General features: G+C 38.6%; 2 protein-coding genes across 2 annotated transcripts; one reads left to right on the top strand and one right to left on the bottom strand.

Moving 5' to 3' along the window:
* Positions 1 to 7,002: 7,002 nt before the first annotated feature.
* Positions 7,003 to 9,204, bottom strand: LOC130933561 (uncharacterized). Its single transcript, XM_057863192.1, has 3 exons — positions 8,312 to 9,204; positions 7,755 to 8,137; positions 7,003 to 7,349 (listed from the first exon to the last, which is right to left on the bottom strand). Exons 1-3 carry the CDS (start codon positions 9,202 to 9,204, stop codon positions 7,003 to 7,005), a joined length of 1,623 nt encoding a protein of 540 aa, XP_057719175.1.
* Positions 9,205 to 14,448: 5,244 nt separating this feature from the next.
* Positions 14,449 to 15,708, top strand: LOC130935070 (uncharacterized). The gene is made up of 3 exons (XM_057864630.1): positions 14,449 to 14,934; positions 15,018 to 15,262; positions 15,359 to 15,708. The coding sequence occupies exons 1-3, from the start codon at positions 14,470 to 14,472 to the stop codon at positions 15,603 to 15,605; spliced, it is 957 nt and encodes a 318-aa protein (XP_057720613.1). The 5' UTR covers positions 14,449 to 14,469; the 3' UTR covers positions 15,606 to 15,708.
* The last annotated feature ends 230 nt before the right edge of the window (positions 15,709 to 15,938 follow it).

Below are 15,938 nucleotides of genomic sequence, written 5' to 3'. Positions count from 1 at the left end.
ATACGTATAGCAACTATGGCAAATCTTATATCGTTTCGAAGCCCCGGATGTTAGCTTTCTAACCCAACTGGAACCGCATCATTTGGACCTCTGTAGCTCAAGTTATAGTCATTTAAGTGCGAAGAGGTCGGCTTGACAGCTTTTGCGTTTCCTTTATTTCTCCATGAGTTCTCCATTTCTACATGCTTTTCCTTCATTCCCTTGGTCCAATCTTTGCCTCCTAAACCTTAAGTCACTTAACAAACATATCAAGGCATCTAATGGAATCAAGGTGAATTGAATTTATTTATTTTAAGACCTAAAAAGTATGTTTTCACTCTTAAGCACAATTAAAGGAGAAGTTATAAAACCATGCTATTTCAATGGATAAATGTGGGTAAAAGGTCATAAAATCTCTTAAAATCAATACAAGATAAACCGTCAAAACGGGGTTTATCAACCTCCCCACACTTAAACCAAGCATGTCCTCATGCTTAAACCAAGAATGAAGTAAGGGTATGGCATTTATTCAATGGAAACTAACTAAATACAATCTACCTATATGCAACTATCTAAATGAATGCAATTGCTTGGTCAAAATAAATCAATTCCCAAGAAGCATATATGCACAAGGGCTAAGGACTAGCAAGTCTAATCCACAATTGAATAGAGTTATTAAATATTTTTACAAACTTGCATGAAAAGAGATGATCATAGGTGGAAACATGTAATTGAGCATCAAACCCTCACCGGTAGTGTTTGCACTCTATTCGCTCAAGTGTTTAGGGTCGATTCTCTCAATTCTCTCCTAATCATGCTTTCTAAGATTTGTTTTTCTTCTAACAATCAACAAATATTTCATGCATGCATACATATATCATGAGGTCTTTTCATAGGTTGTAATGGGGCTAGGGTCAAGGTAGGATGCATATTTGGTTAAGTGAGCTTGGAATTTGAATCTTTGATAAGCTTAAACTTCCCACCTAGCCTATGACATCCTATACAATTAAGTTCTAATCTAACTACCCATTCCTCACTTTTTCACATACTCATGTATTCCTTTTTAATTTCACAACACCTATGCATTGATTTTATTGGACTATACTTTGATTTGGGGCATTTTGTCCTCTTTTTATTCCTTTCTTTTTTTTCTTCTTTTTCTTTCTTTTTCTATATTTTTTTTCTTTTCCATATTTATTTTTTTTCTTTTTTCTTTTGTTTTTCTCATTTTTTTCTATATACAAGAATCTCAATGCATAAGGTTTTACATTTGATCAATACATGAGTATGTACCCAATTTCCAATATTTTCAATAACAATACAAAATTACCCTTTTATTCACCCAATGTCCCAAGGTTCCCACACTTGAATGATACTCACACACTCTAGCCTAAGCTAATCAAAGATCCAAATAAGGACATTTATTATTTTTCGCTTTAAGGCTTGTAATGTGCTAAAATTAAGAACAAGTGGGTTAATCGTAGGCTCAAATTGGCTAACAAAGGAATATAAAAGGGTTGGCTATTTGGATAAGTGAGCTAATGAAATGATGGCCTCAATCATATAAATGCATGAATACACAAAATAATGGACATAAAGAATCAAACAAATCAAATATTACAATCATAAGAAGAGAATAATGCGCACAAGAAGGAAAATAAGTGGTTATAAGATGTAACCACACCATTAGGCTCAAAACTCACTTGCTTGTGTTCTTAGCTCAAAAACATGATCCACAAGATATATATATATATATATATATATATAATTCAAGCAAGTTCTATAAAAAGTTTTCACTCAAATCAATTGGTGCCCTATAGATAGAAATCTTGAAAAATTTCATTATTTTGACTAAGCTTATTGTGTATATATATGCAAAAATAAGAAAATGCAAGTAAAAATCCTAAAATCCTAGAATGAAATGCAAAAGTGTTGGGATTAGAAATTTGTCACCCAAAATCACCGACCGGTCAGACGACCTCCCCACACTTAAAAGTTTGCACCGTCCTCGGTGCATTCAAAGATGAGCAAGGGGGTACGGCGACTGTCCGGATTGCTACGTGTTCTTAGTCTTGCTTCCGTTATCGCTTGTGGTGCATTATTTATGAAAAACAAAAATATAACACCATAAGATGAGAAGATATAAAAGCAAGGAAGCATACATTGTTGGAATGAGGTAACTCACTAGAATTGAGTGAGTGAATTAGTGTGACATTAATGACAAATAAGTGTGTGAATTCTAAATTGCGCGGTTTAGAACACACATTAGCATAAAAGATATGTCACCAAAGAAGCATGCACTTTACTCATTCTAGTATGCTTGAGATGCTTTAAGTGAACTTGTAAGGTAAAACAAGCATTAAAGAAGCATGAAAGCATTCAAGCCAAACACATATGGATGCATATAATCATGAAATACAATGCATTAAGGTAAATGCACAACATCATCCATCAAAAAGTTGCCTAATCACAAAATAAGGCTCAAATTACATGGTGGCTAGCTATAACATGCAATTCAAAAGAGTTATAAGCTCAAAGGCAATTCTCATCACTTGGTATTCTTAAAAGGTAAGCATGAAGAACTCAAAATCAAGTATCAAAATATAACCTCAATCATAGAATCCAACAAAGATTATCTAAAAAAAAATATTCATGCTAAAATAGCATTTAGGCAATAAGGGGCAGCAATGTATAGTAAACAACGGCAATAATCCAACACTTATAATGAAAAGAGAGAAAATAAAATGAAAACTAACTAATTAACCAACTAAAATAATGGTTATCCATGGTGTTTGGAAGTGTTAGATGCGGGAAGAAGAAAGGAGAAGGAAAAGAAATGGAAGGAGGAGAAGAAAAGAAATGGATGGAAGAAAGGGCATCCACGCGCACGCACGCATAGCGCGCGCGCGTCGATGGCTTATTTCGAGAGTGGCGCGTACGCGTCATGTGCGCGTGCGCGCGAGTGGGGTTGTGCCAAAGGCACAACATTGGCGTGGTGTAGGCATAACTCTCTGGAAGATGTATGGAATGTGGAACTTCTCAATCCACGCGTACGCACGCATGGCGCACACGCGTGGATGGTCGAAAATGCTTGATGCATGCGTACGCGTGAAGTGCGCGTACGCGTGGATGGTGCTCTGTTTTTCAAAAAATTTTGCTATGTTTTTTTTTTTTTGCACCAATCCAAGCATTCTAAACCTCCAAACAGCTACCAAAACACCATAAAACCTTATTTAACATACTAACTACCAATTAAACTTAACTAACTAAACAAAACATGAAATTAAACTAATTCTACTAATTTGTACAAAAGAGAAAATGAAAGGATTTTACCATGGTAGGGTGTCTCCCACCTAGCACTTTTGTTTATTGTCCTTAAGTTGGACTTATGGGGAGCTCTTCTCAAGATGGCTTGTGCTTGAATTCATCTTGAAACTCCCACCAATGCTTGGTTCTCCATTGTGCCCCAAGATTTCTCATGGATTGAGCCAAGTGTTGATGGAGTTCTTCACAAGTTTGGGGCTCCCAATGTTGATCCTCTTCTTGTAATCCGGGATCCCACACTTTATTTTCACACCCGTCTTGAGGTTGATCATCATTATTAGTCCATCCGGGTGGTGAGTGAGGTGAATTCTCTATATAGTGGCCAACAATCCTCCTAGACCCATCTATTTGAGCACTACTCCAACCTTTGTATTCAACTCTTGAAGTATCGACCAAAATGAGCCTTGATTTGCAACGCCAACCACGAAACATCTTTCGCTTACGCTTCATCCCACAAAGCATCCTAAGTTGACCATCCGTTTCGAGCAAGCCATACTCAAGTGGGATAATGAAGCTAATAGAAATGAATTTTACCCACTCAAGTGAAGGAGTAGATGACAACCTAGGCAAAGATGCTTCCAACGATCTTAACAAAGCGTATTCCACTCCCGTTCTTCTATTTCTAGGGACTTCCACCTCTTCACAAGATTTCTCTAATTCAATCCTTTGTTCAACAACTTTATCTAAACCTTTTCCCTTACTCAAATCATAATAAGGAGTGTGAGAAAAATTTACCTCCTCAACGCTTTTAAATCCAACTGGAGAAGGTTCTTCATGCTCAAAGGATTCTTCACCACTAAGACTTGATGCTTTATCTTCATCACCAAGGGAACTCAATTCTTTCTCTATCCCATCCAAGTCTTCATATGGAATATGCCTTGGAAGGTGTGCACTTTCCTCCCTAGCATCAATTTCAATCATCTTGGAGGGGTTTTCTTCAACTCTATATTCTCATGGAGGCTCCGCATCTCCTAAGTCTTCTACCACTTCTTCCTTGTCTTCAACAATTAAAGCTTCCTCCAATTGTTCTAATACAAAGCAAAGCAACTTCCCTCATTTCCCACCGGAGTTTCCAATCTCTCCTTCATGCTATGTTCTTCCTTTGATTCTTCATATGTAGCCATGGGAGTTCCTTGAGTGTTCAAGCATTGGGAGGCTAATTGATTTGTTACCGCATCCAAGGCGGCCATGAAATTTTGCACATCCATTTTCATCTCTTCTTGCCCTTGAACAAGAACACCAAGGGTTTCATCCATTAGAGATTGGGGTTGGTGGAAGGATTCATCATTTTAGGGGAAGGGTTCATAGTAGGAAGGTGGTTCTTCTTGGTAGAGTTGTGGTGGTTCAATGTTTTCCACTCTTTCCACTTGTTGCACAACACACTCCATGGTTGCTTGAAATTGATCCAATGCTTCTTTGAGATGATCCCTTGACTCTTGTTCCTCTTGAATAATATGATTAGGATCATGTGGCTCTTGGATCAATGGACATGAGTATTCTTCCATGGGAGGTTGTGGTGAAAGGTAGAATTCATCTTGTGCTTGAAAATTTTCATATATTGGAGGTGGTTCATCTTGGTAATAATGTGGAGGAGGTGGCTCTTGAAAATATTGATGTTGGAATGGTGGTAGCTCTATGTGTGGTTCATATGGCTCATATGGTTGTTGGTAGGATGGATATGGGTTAGGGTCATATGAAGGTGGTTGGTAAGAAGGGGCTTGTGAGTATGGTTGAGAGTTATGTTGAGGATATGGTTCACAGACATATGGCGGTGGTTCTTGAAAGTCACAAGGTGATTCACCATAGCCATTGGATTGATATGCATCATATAATGGCTCTTCTTCATAGTGCATTGGTGGAGGTTGTTGCCATGAAGATTGATCATATGCATATGGCTCCTCCCACCTTTGAATGTCCCATTCTTGATACACATCTTCATTATAGTCCTCATTTCCTACAACATGTTGATAACCAAACTCATAACCAAGGTGAGAATCCATGATAGCAAGAGAAAAATGAAAACAAAAATCAAATAAGAAGCAAGAAAATTAAATCCTAAAACTAGTAAGAGCTAACAAAAGCAAACATATTCATACTATTCACATATATACAATAACCAATAACATAACACCATTGCAACTCCCCGACAACGGCACAATTTTGATGATTGGATTTTTGACGGTTTAGAATTTACAAATGAATTCTCGTTGCAAGTATAGTTTCTAAACCAATCAATAATCCTTTCATACAAAAAGTTGTTTGTCACTAGTACAAACCCCTAAAATTTATAAACCGAAGTATTGAACCTCGGGTCGGTCTCCCTAGGAATTACAATAAAGTGTCTTGTTATTGGTTGTGAGTTATTTTGGGGTTTTGATATGAAGCATGAAGGATAAATGGCAAGAAAGTAAACTAAGGCCTAAAAAGGTCTTGGCAAGGGTTGGTGGTCAAGGATCTCTATCCTAATCACTAACCACAATATGAGAATTGGCAAGAATTAACCTCATTAAATCATCCTCTAACTAGTAGTAAAGGAAAGTCAAATGAGCTATATCAATCCTAGTCCATAAGTCCTAACTCTCCACTAATTCAATTAGTGAGAACCAGAGTAAATGGCTCCCAATCATCAATTACTTGGACATTAGTAACTCAAGAGTTCCTAAGTTACCTTTCCAAGCCAAGAGTATAAAATTCTACTCTAAAATCCAACCAAGCATTTCATCAAACACTTGGAAGGCATAAAAGGAAAGCATAGTAAAATTGCAAGAAAAGTAAATCTACACTACTCAATTGCAAGGAATTAAACAATAACAAATCAAATGAACACAATTATTATGAATTACCTCTAATTGAATTGAAAGAGAATAGGAGGAACAAAAGTAGATCTAAAACAAAACACAAGAACAACATAAAGGAAATTACAACAAAAGAATGGAAGAAGAAGAATGTAGCAACAAAGAATTGAGAGATAGAAGTGGAAGAAAGCAAAGATTAAAACCTAGATCCAAGAACTAATCCTAATCCTAATCCTAGAGAGAAGTGAGAGCTTCTCTCTCTAGAAACTACTTCTAAACTAATCCTAAACTAATGGTAACTAACATATGTTTCCCTCTTCATTCCTTGGGTTAAATAGCATCAGAAATGAGTTGGATTGGGCCCACAAGGCCTTTGAATTCGCTGGCCACATTTTGCTTTAAGTGAACCAGGTGGCAGCAACGGTGCGTGTGCGTACTATGCGCATGCGCGCCACCATACGTGTAGCAACTATGCAAATCTTATATCATTTCGAAGCCCCGGATGTTAGCTTTCTAACCCAACTGGAACCGCATCATTTGGACCTCTGTAGCTCAAGTTATGGTCGTTTAAGTGCGAAGAGGTCGGCTTGACAGCTTTTGCGTTTCCTTTATTTCTCCATGAGTTCTCCATTTCTACATGCTTTTCCTTCATTCCCTTGGTCCAATCTTTGCCTCCTAAACCTTAAGTCACTTAACAAACATATCAAGGCATCTAATGGAATCAAGGTGAATTGAATTTATTTATTTTAAGACCTAAAAAGCATGTTTTCACTCTTAAGCACAATTAAAGGAGAAGTTATAAAACCATGCTATTTCAATGGATAAATGTGGGTAAAAGGTCATAAAATCTCTTAAAATCAATACAAGATAAACCATCAAAACGGGGTTTATCAACCGGGGTTTATCAATGGCGTTGAGCTATTTGTTGCTGCAATGCTTTTTGCCGAATTGCTGCTATGGCTCGCACCTCCTCAACCAAGTCAAGCTCGGTTCGGCGGGCATCATCATGGGCTTCATGTTGCGTTCTTAGGGAGTTTTGTGATATCTCGACTGGAATCATTGCATCCGAACCATACACCAAACGGAATGGTGTTTCCTTAGTTGTTGAATGTACCGAGGTATTGTATCCCCATAAGATCTCTGGAATAAGCTCGGCCCATAAGCCTTTAGCGTTGTCGAGTTTCTTTCGTAGAGCTTGGAGGAGGACCTTGTTGGCAACTTCTGCTAAACCATTGGATTGAGGGTGTTCAACTGAAGAAAAATGTTGTTTGATTTTCAAATTATGCAAAAAAGTCTGAAAATTATGGTCTATAAACTGGCGACCATTGTCAGTTACAATATGTTGAGGTATACCAAGTCTACAGATTATATGCTGCCAGACAAATGATATCATTTGTGCCGATGTAATTCTGGCTAGAGGTTGAGCTTCAATCCATTTGGAAAAGTAATCGATTGCCACAACTAAATATTTTACCTGTCTTGGTGCAGTGGGAAAAGGTCCGAGGATATCAATTCCCCATTTATTGAATGGCCAGCTTACCATTGACTGATGCAATTCTTCGGCTGGGATATTTAGTGTAGGGGAGTGCTTTTGGCAGTGAACACAATTTCGAACTTTTTTCTGACTGTCTTCCCATATGGTCGGCTAGTAAAAACCGGCACGGAGAATCTTGCGTGCTAGCCTCCTTGCTCCTGAATGTGTTCCACAGATGCCCTCGTGAACCTCAGCCAAGGCTATTTCGGCCTCTGATCTGTCTAAGCATTTCAATAATGGTCGAGAGTAACCTCGCCGATACAATTCGTCATTCAACAATGTAAAGAAAGATGCTTGTCGCTTAAACTTTTTAGTGTCTTTTACTTCCAGTGGAAGTTCCGCATTTTTGAGGTATTGGATATATGGCTTTTGCCAAGTATCCTCGGATTGAGGGTTGCCGATCATATTTATGCTCGGCGCCTGCAAGATTGACTGTAAAAGCGAAGCATTATGTGACTGACTTGAAGCTAACTTAGATAATATATCTGCCTTGTGATTCTGATCTCTTTCGATGTGGGTAATGTTGAATTTGGAAAAATGGTTTATTAGTTGATTGACGATTTCAAGATATTTTGACAAAATAGGGTCTTTTGTCTGAAAACATTGATTTACTGTTTAAACGACTAACAAGGAATCACAATAAACATGTAAATTAAGGACTTGTAACTCAATGGCTAACCTGAGCCCTGCAATGAAGGCTTCGTATTCGGCCTGATTGTTGCTAGCTTTAAAGGAAAACCGAAGAGAATGTTCAATAATAACTCCTTCGGGGCTCTCCAAGAGTATCCCTGCACCAGATCCCTGGGGGTTTGATGCTCCATCGACGAATAATACCCAATTTTCGGTATCTTCATTTGGGTCTGATCCTGTAAATTCAGCAACAAAATCGGCTAAATACTGTGACTTCACCGATGATCTAGGTTGATACTGAATATCGAACTCTGAGAGTTCAATTGACCACTTAATCAGTCTCCCTGCAAGCTCGGGCCTGGCGAGGATTTGTCGCAGTGGCTGAGAGGTTCTGACTTTGATTGTATGACTCTGAAAATAAGGACGAAGTCTTCTTGCTGAAAAGACGAGAGCATATGCCAACTTCTCTAGCTTCGGGTAACGAAGCTCGGCATTCTGAAGTGATTTGCTTACAAAGTAAACTGGCTGTTGTGTTTTATCGTTTTCTGCAACAAGAACAGCACTAACTGCTATATCAGTGATAGATAAATATAAATATAATGTCTCGCCAACCTTAGGTTTTTGCAAAACAGGTGGTTTAGAAAGGAATTGCTTTAATCCTTGAAATGCGAATTCGCAGTCTTCGTCCCAGTGGAAAGCCGTGTTGTTTCGTAAACATTGGAAAAAACTTGCCAATTTAGACGCCAGACATGGCAGGAATCTGGAGAGTGCTGCTAGTCGTCCTGTCAGTCGCTGCACCTCTTTGATAGTTGTGGGACTATGCATGTCGAGGATCGCCTGACATTTTTCCGGATTTGCTTCGATTCCTCGACTAGTGAGAATGAAACCGAGGAATTTACCGCCTTGGACACCAAAGGCACACTTTTCTGGATTAAGTCTCATGTTATAAGCTCAGATCTGTCCGAATATCTCGGCGAGGTCTTTTATATGGGATTCGCCGATCTTAGTTTTTGCCACCATGTCGTCAACATATACCTCGATGTTTCTCCCTATCTGTTGGTCAAAGACCTTATTCATCAGCCGTTGGTATGTTGCCCCTGCATTCTTTAAGCCAAAAGGCATAACGTTATAGCAATAATTACCATATTCAGTGATGAAAGCTGTTTTTTCTTGATCTGATGGATGCATAAGGATCTGGTTGTAACCAGAATATGCATCCATGAAACTTAATGTACCATAACCACAAGAATTATCTACTAAAGTATCAATTGAAGGTAAAGGATATGCGTCCTTTGGGCATGCTTTGTTTAAATTAGTGAAATCAACGCACATGCGCCATTTACCGTTATGTTTCTTTACCATTACGATGTTGGCTAGCCAAGTGGTGAACCTGATTTCTCGTATGAAGTTTGCGTCAATGAGCTTTTTAGCCTCGGCCATGGATGCAAGTCTCTTTTCTGTGCCGAGGTTTCTTTTCTTCTGAGCTATTGGCCGGGCTGCCGGATTAATGGCGAGCTTATGCGTAATGATAGATGGATCTATTCCTGGCATGTCTCCTGACGTCCAGGCAAATAAGTCGGTGTTTTGTCTCAAGAAACTAATGAGCTTGTCTTTTTCTTTGTCTTCCATGGATGTGCCAACAAAAGTGAATTTGGTGGGATCATCGGTCAAGGTAAGCTTTATTAGCTCTTCATTGGGTAAAGGGCGATCTTGAAGGTCGGCTCGGAGATCCAACTCGGTTAGCATTGGATGCTCGGTTCCGATAGAGTTTACGCGTTTGTCACTATTTCTCTTGATAGGCTTTAGGCTCGTGTTATAACAGTACCGAGCTTCTTGTAAGTCGCCATGAACTGTGGCCACCGTATCGTCCTGCGTAGGGAACTTGACACAAAGATGAACAGTAGATACAATTGCAGCAAATCTGTTTAAAAAAGGTCGGCCTAAAATGAGATTGTAAGGGCTGAAGCTGTCCACCACGAGGTATTGAATGTCCTGTGTTCTACATAATGGTTGTTCGCCTAGTGTGGTTTGTAACCACACTGAACCCATGACCGGGACTCGCTCTCCTGAAAAGCCGATCAGGTCTCCTACATATGTTTGCAAAATGTTAGTACTTAATTTCATTTTTTCAAATGTGGTAAAGAATAAAACGTCGGCGCTGCTGCCTGGATCCAGCAGTACTTTCCGAACTATTAAATCGCCGAGCTGAATGGAGATGACGACAGGGTCATCCAAATTTGCATCATGAGCACAAAAATCGGTTGGGTAGAACGTCATCTCAGGAACCTTCTGCGCCGGCTGAGTATTGTTGGTGGTATTCCCAAGTGCGAGCATTGCTCTATATGTGCACTTTCTAGCGGAGCTTGTATGCCCCCTCCTACGTAGCCCCCTGAAATGCAGTTAATTACACCTCTAGGTTGAGTGGGAACCTTCCCCTTGTCTTTTGATGAAGTTCCTGCGGAGGATGGTTCTGCTGTAGAAGTGGATCTATTCTGCATATGACCTGCAATGAATTTATCAAGATGCCCCTGTCGTGCCAAACGTTCGAGAAGATCTTTTGCGATCACACATTCATCGGTTGTGTGACCGAACTTTTGATGGAACGTGCAATACTTGGATTTGTCAGCATTTTTTGGCTCTGGATAACTCCCGGCTTTCCGAGGAGGTTTTATCAACTTAGAATTTAGTATTTCCTTGATGATATCATCTCTCTTTGCATTAAACTGTGTGTATGATTCGTAACGAGGTGTCGGCTTGAAGCTCTTTCTATTTTCTCGAGGTTTGTCATCCTCTTTGGTGGATGCCGACCTTTCAAGACTTCCGAGCTTGTCGAAGCTCCTCAATATCTATCTGTCCCTTGGCCTTCTCACGAAACTCGGCCAGAGTCTTTGGTTTGGCCACCGCGATAGCCTCCTGGAATTTTCCCTGACGGAGGCCACTTTTGATGGCATGTAAATGGACTTCAGGGTGGAGATCGGGGATCCTCATTGCTATCTTCGTAAAACGGGTGATGTAGTCCTTCAGGCTTTCTTGAAGGCCTTGTTTAACAGTCGTCAAGTAGTCGGAATCATGTAGGTATATCGTAGATGCTGCGAAGTGATCCTCAAATTGCTTTGCCAGCTCCTGGAATCGGGAAATAGAATCTGCAGGCAAAGAGCAAAACTAGTCAAGTGCAGGACCATCTAAAAAAGAAGGAAAACAGCGACATAAAATTGGGTCAGATGCACCGTTGACAATCATAATTGATCGGAACTTCTTAATGTGTTGCTTTGGATCTCCCAATCCATCATAAGGAGTTAGCGTTGTTGGTAAAGTGAATTGTCTAGGTAGTTGGAAATTCATGATATCTGCTGTGAACGGTCTTGTGGAGTTGTCAAGCTCGTCTCCGTCGGTCTCGGCTCTTTTTTCGTTATCCCGAGGACCTCCGCCTTCGCCGCTCTGAGGTGTCTCCGAGACGTGTGTGCGGCGTTCATCATCATTGTTCCGTTCATTATGATCGTTACCGTGTTCAAGGCGAGCATTGATTAATTGCTCCATTTGCTGTTGCATCCGTTGATTCTCGTTTCTCATATGCTCGTTTGCCTCGGCCATTTGCTGGTTTGCCTGTTGAAGCTCGGTTACCATACGAAGGAGCTCGGATGGCGTGGGGGGAGGTGCGTCGACCATCACTAATCGTCGGGGTGTTTGGGACCTGAGAAAGAGGGATTTCAAGCTTCGGCCCCACGGTGGGCGCCAAATGTTCTTGCCTGGTTATAGCCGAACTATAAGTTGTTCCCGAGTAGTAGGAGGCCGAGCTTATCTTCGAGTCGCAATACTCCACCACCAGCCAGCAAAGCCAAGAGGAAAAAGGGGGAAGTACCTGCAAAAAGTACTCCGACGCTCAAGTCAGCTTAGAAGAGTTATCTTAAGGAATTGCTCAGTCTAGAATGATCTACCTTTACCGTTTTCTCTCGATTGCTTTTTATAACCGAGATATTATAACAGTAATATTCCTTAATTTACTGTTTATGATATAACCGATCAAAAGGCCATTTATTGTCATAAACTCGGTGTAAGTAATATGTCGGTTACAAAGATGTTAGCCGAGTTATAATTCGTAATCGATGTATAACGGTCGCATCATATTCAAAAAATTGGTAAATATAAATGTAAATGATAATATTTATTAGTCATGTAGTATTGTTCTTTTTAATTACCTCTAATATAACAATTTTGCTAAATATCCAACTAGAGTATTAACCAACTCTATTAATTTCAATAGGCTAAAACAAAAAATCTAATAATGAAACAACAAAAACTCTGAAAACAATTTTTTTAAATTTTACTCTTACAATTAAAAAATCAATGCATGCTGAAACATCTCCCCTTTTTCCTATCCTCCCCAACAAACTCTGTTATTCTCCCCAACAAATTCTGTTGCCGACCACGCTAAAGATGACGAGAACAACCCCATGAATAGAGTTTCAGGCACAATTACTGCTGTAATGTGTGGCCAACATTCGCCAATTTCATCATTCCACACCCCGCTAATTTTGTGTCGTTTGCCGAATACGAAACATTTGTTGTCGTTGATTTTAAATTTTGTTGTCGCTAATTTCAACATTCACTAATTCTTGCTTTATTTTTTGTCTTTTTTTTGCACATAACATAAAATTAACATATCCTCATCTTTAGATGTTTCTTTTTCAAATTACTGAAAGCTTTCATTTTGAATTAGTGGAGGTTTTTTTTTTTTGAATTAGTGAAAGTTTCTATGTTAAAACAATAGATGTTTTTTTTTAATTAGTGGGTTTTTTTTTAATTTGTGAATATTTCTTTTAGTTGCACTTTAAGTCTTAGATGTTTCTTTTGTTTGTATTTTGGATGTTTGTTTTAGTTTTATACTGCTCTCTCTAACGGTCTACAGCAACAATCATTACGTCGTGACACGACGAATGGCGATGCAGCAACAGCAGTTTCACGGGGGCATGTGGGATCGTATCACTCGTGCAAGAACTCCTTGCAGCTGCGACGTGAAGGAACATACGTGCAATTTGTGCGAAGAATTCCTCTAGTGACGACAGTGTGGCGCACTGTGAAGGCAGAGATAGGCGGCAGCACATGTTTTATGTGATGGCTGGTTGACGCGATGAGAGAGCACATGTCCATGCAGCGATTTTTTCGTAGAATAGATTACGTTGTCTAATCTTAATTATTTAAAATTTAATTTTTTAAAAAAATTAAAATTAATTTTTGAATAAATTGTTTAAATTGGTTGGCGGGTGCGTTGACCCATATACTTTCTCTTATGCAAATGACATCATGCATGTGATCAATCATTCATTTTTGTCATCTTTCTTACCTAATAATACTGTTTTCTTTAATTTTTTAGTATTATTATTGGCATAGTTATAAGAATTAAACCGGTGATCAAATTAAATTACTAATTTACTGATTTATTGATTTAATTGATAAATCACTCATTGAATCGATAAAATCGATTATATGTAAATAAAAATATTAAATAGTTAAAAAATTAAAAAATTAAAAATACATATCTTCTCCAACATTTTAAGAATAACTAAATCTCAAATTTTAAAGACAACTAATACAAAGATAAAAATAAAATTAGTTAGTACTACTATATATAATATTTTAATTTGACACAATAAGAATACCAATCCATAATATCATTTAATTTTAATACTAATATTAAAACAGATAATTTTAATCACAATACTAACATTAAAATAGGTTAAGATTAATAAATTTTTAATAAAGTTTATATTTCTATTAATAATAGTATATAATTAAAAATATAATTAATTTAAAAAATATAAAACATAAAATAAAAATTAAATTAAATATTTATAAAATTATTTAATTTAAAAATTTATTATATAATTAGTCTTTGTCATATATAACATTGGGAAGTATAATGATAGAGTGGCAATGAAGATGGCTGCAACCAAAAAAGTTCCCTGTTCAACTCAGGTGGAAATGCAATGTTACTGAACTGGTTGATTCGATTTTTGCCGATTCTCACCGGTTCATATTGGTTTCATTCTTAAACAGTCTAAGGAATGAATCGAATCGGTTTATAATTCGGTTCACTAATTTTTTTGATCGAATATACTAATTCGGTTCGATTTTTACAACGATGACTATTGGGGTTCTTAGCAGCAATATAAGGCCGACAGATGGATAAAGCTCTCATCGCGAGAGATAATGGAGGGAATAGAACACAGAAGCGTGGAAGTGAATGGCATCAACATGCATGTTGCAGAGAAAGGGCAAGGCCCTGTGGTGCTCTTCCTCCACGGCTTCCCAGATCTCTGGTACTCCTGGCGCCACCAGATTCTCGCTCTCAGCGACAGAGGGTACCGCTGCGTTGCGCCCGATCTTCGCGGCTTCGGGGACACCGATGCTCCTGCTTCCGTGGACAGCTACAATGGCTTCCACGTAGTGGGTGACCTTGTTGCACTTATTCAGTCTCTTCAAGTGGAGCAAGTGTACCTGGTGGGTCATGATTGGGGTGCACTCATCGGTTGGTACCTCTGCATGTTTCGCCCTCAACTTATCAAAGCTTATGTATGTCTCAGTGTTCCTTTCCCCCGAAGAAACCCCACCGTTCCCACCGTTGACTCCATGCGTGCTCTCTATGGAGATGACTACTATATCTGCAGATTTCAGGCATCCTCTGTCTCACTCACTCATATACATAACTTACTGTTTGCTCCATTTATTTTTTCTTATTTGATGGATCTGATATGTAGGAAGAAGACAAAGTGGAAGCTGAGATGGCTCAAGTTGGGGCTGAGTATGTGGTCAAGAACATAATTACAACTCGCAAGACGGGTCCTCCAATATTCCCTAAGGGAGAGTATGGAACCGCTTTCAATCCTGATATGAAACAAGACTTGCCTTCCTGGCTCACTCAACAAGATCTTGCTTATTTTGTCTCCAAATTCGAGAAGACAGGTTTCACCGGAGGATTGAATTACTATAGGAATTTTAACAAGTAATTAAGTTCTCTTGAATCTTGATATTGAAATATACAGGATATAGTATATTCTCTTGGATTAAAGATAAGTTTTCAATTGTAAATTTGGTGCAGGAACTGGGAGCTGACGGCACCATGGAGTGGAGCGAAGATCAAAGTGCCGGTGAAATTCATAGCAGGTGAGTTGGACTCGGTATACACATCGTTAGGGATGAAAGATTATATTGAGAGTGGAGGTTTCAAGGAAGATGTGCCAGGTTTGGAGGAAGTCATTATTCAATCAGGAGTGGCCCACTTCAACAACCAGGAGACACCACATGATATCACTAATCACATTTACAACTTCATTACCAAGTTCTGATTCTACTAAATTATCATCTTATTATCCACTACTGTTTGGTTCTGTTTTACCATTTGAAGCCATACATATAAGAATAAGACCACTCATCCTGCTCTCTCGAATATATCTCTCTCTTTAATTTTCACTTGTATATGTCATCCTAAATTTATTTTTAAAATCCGGTTTTAACTTAATAATGTATGGCTAAAAGGAGTTATTTACTAATCAGATACATTAAAAAGACTTGTAATGTAATCCCATTATGAATTGTAGGTGTGTAACTAACTGTGAACACAATGCTTAGCAAACCACAATTTTTACAGATTATAAAGCCAACAAAGTAAAAAGTACAAC

The sequence above is a fragment of the Arachis stenosperma genome, chromosome 6, assembly GCF_014773155.1.
Source record: "Arachis stenosperma cultivar V10309 chromosome 6, arast.V10309.gnm1.PFL2, whole genome shotgun sequence".
NCBI lineage: Eukaryota > Viridiplantae > Streptophyta > Magnoliopsida > Fabales > Fabaceae > Arachis > Arachis stenosperma.
Note: the sequence above shows the minus strand (reverse complement) of the source record. Positions and strands in the feature narration are given on the sequence as shown.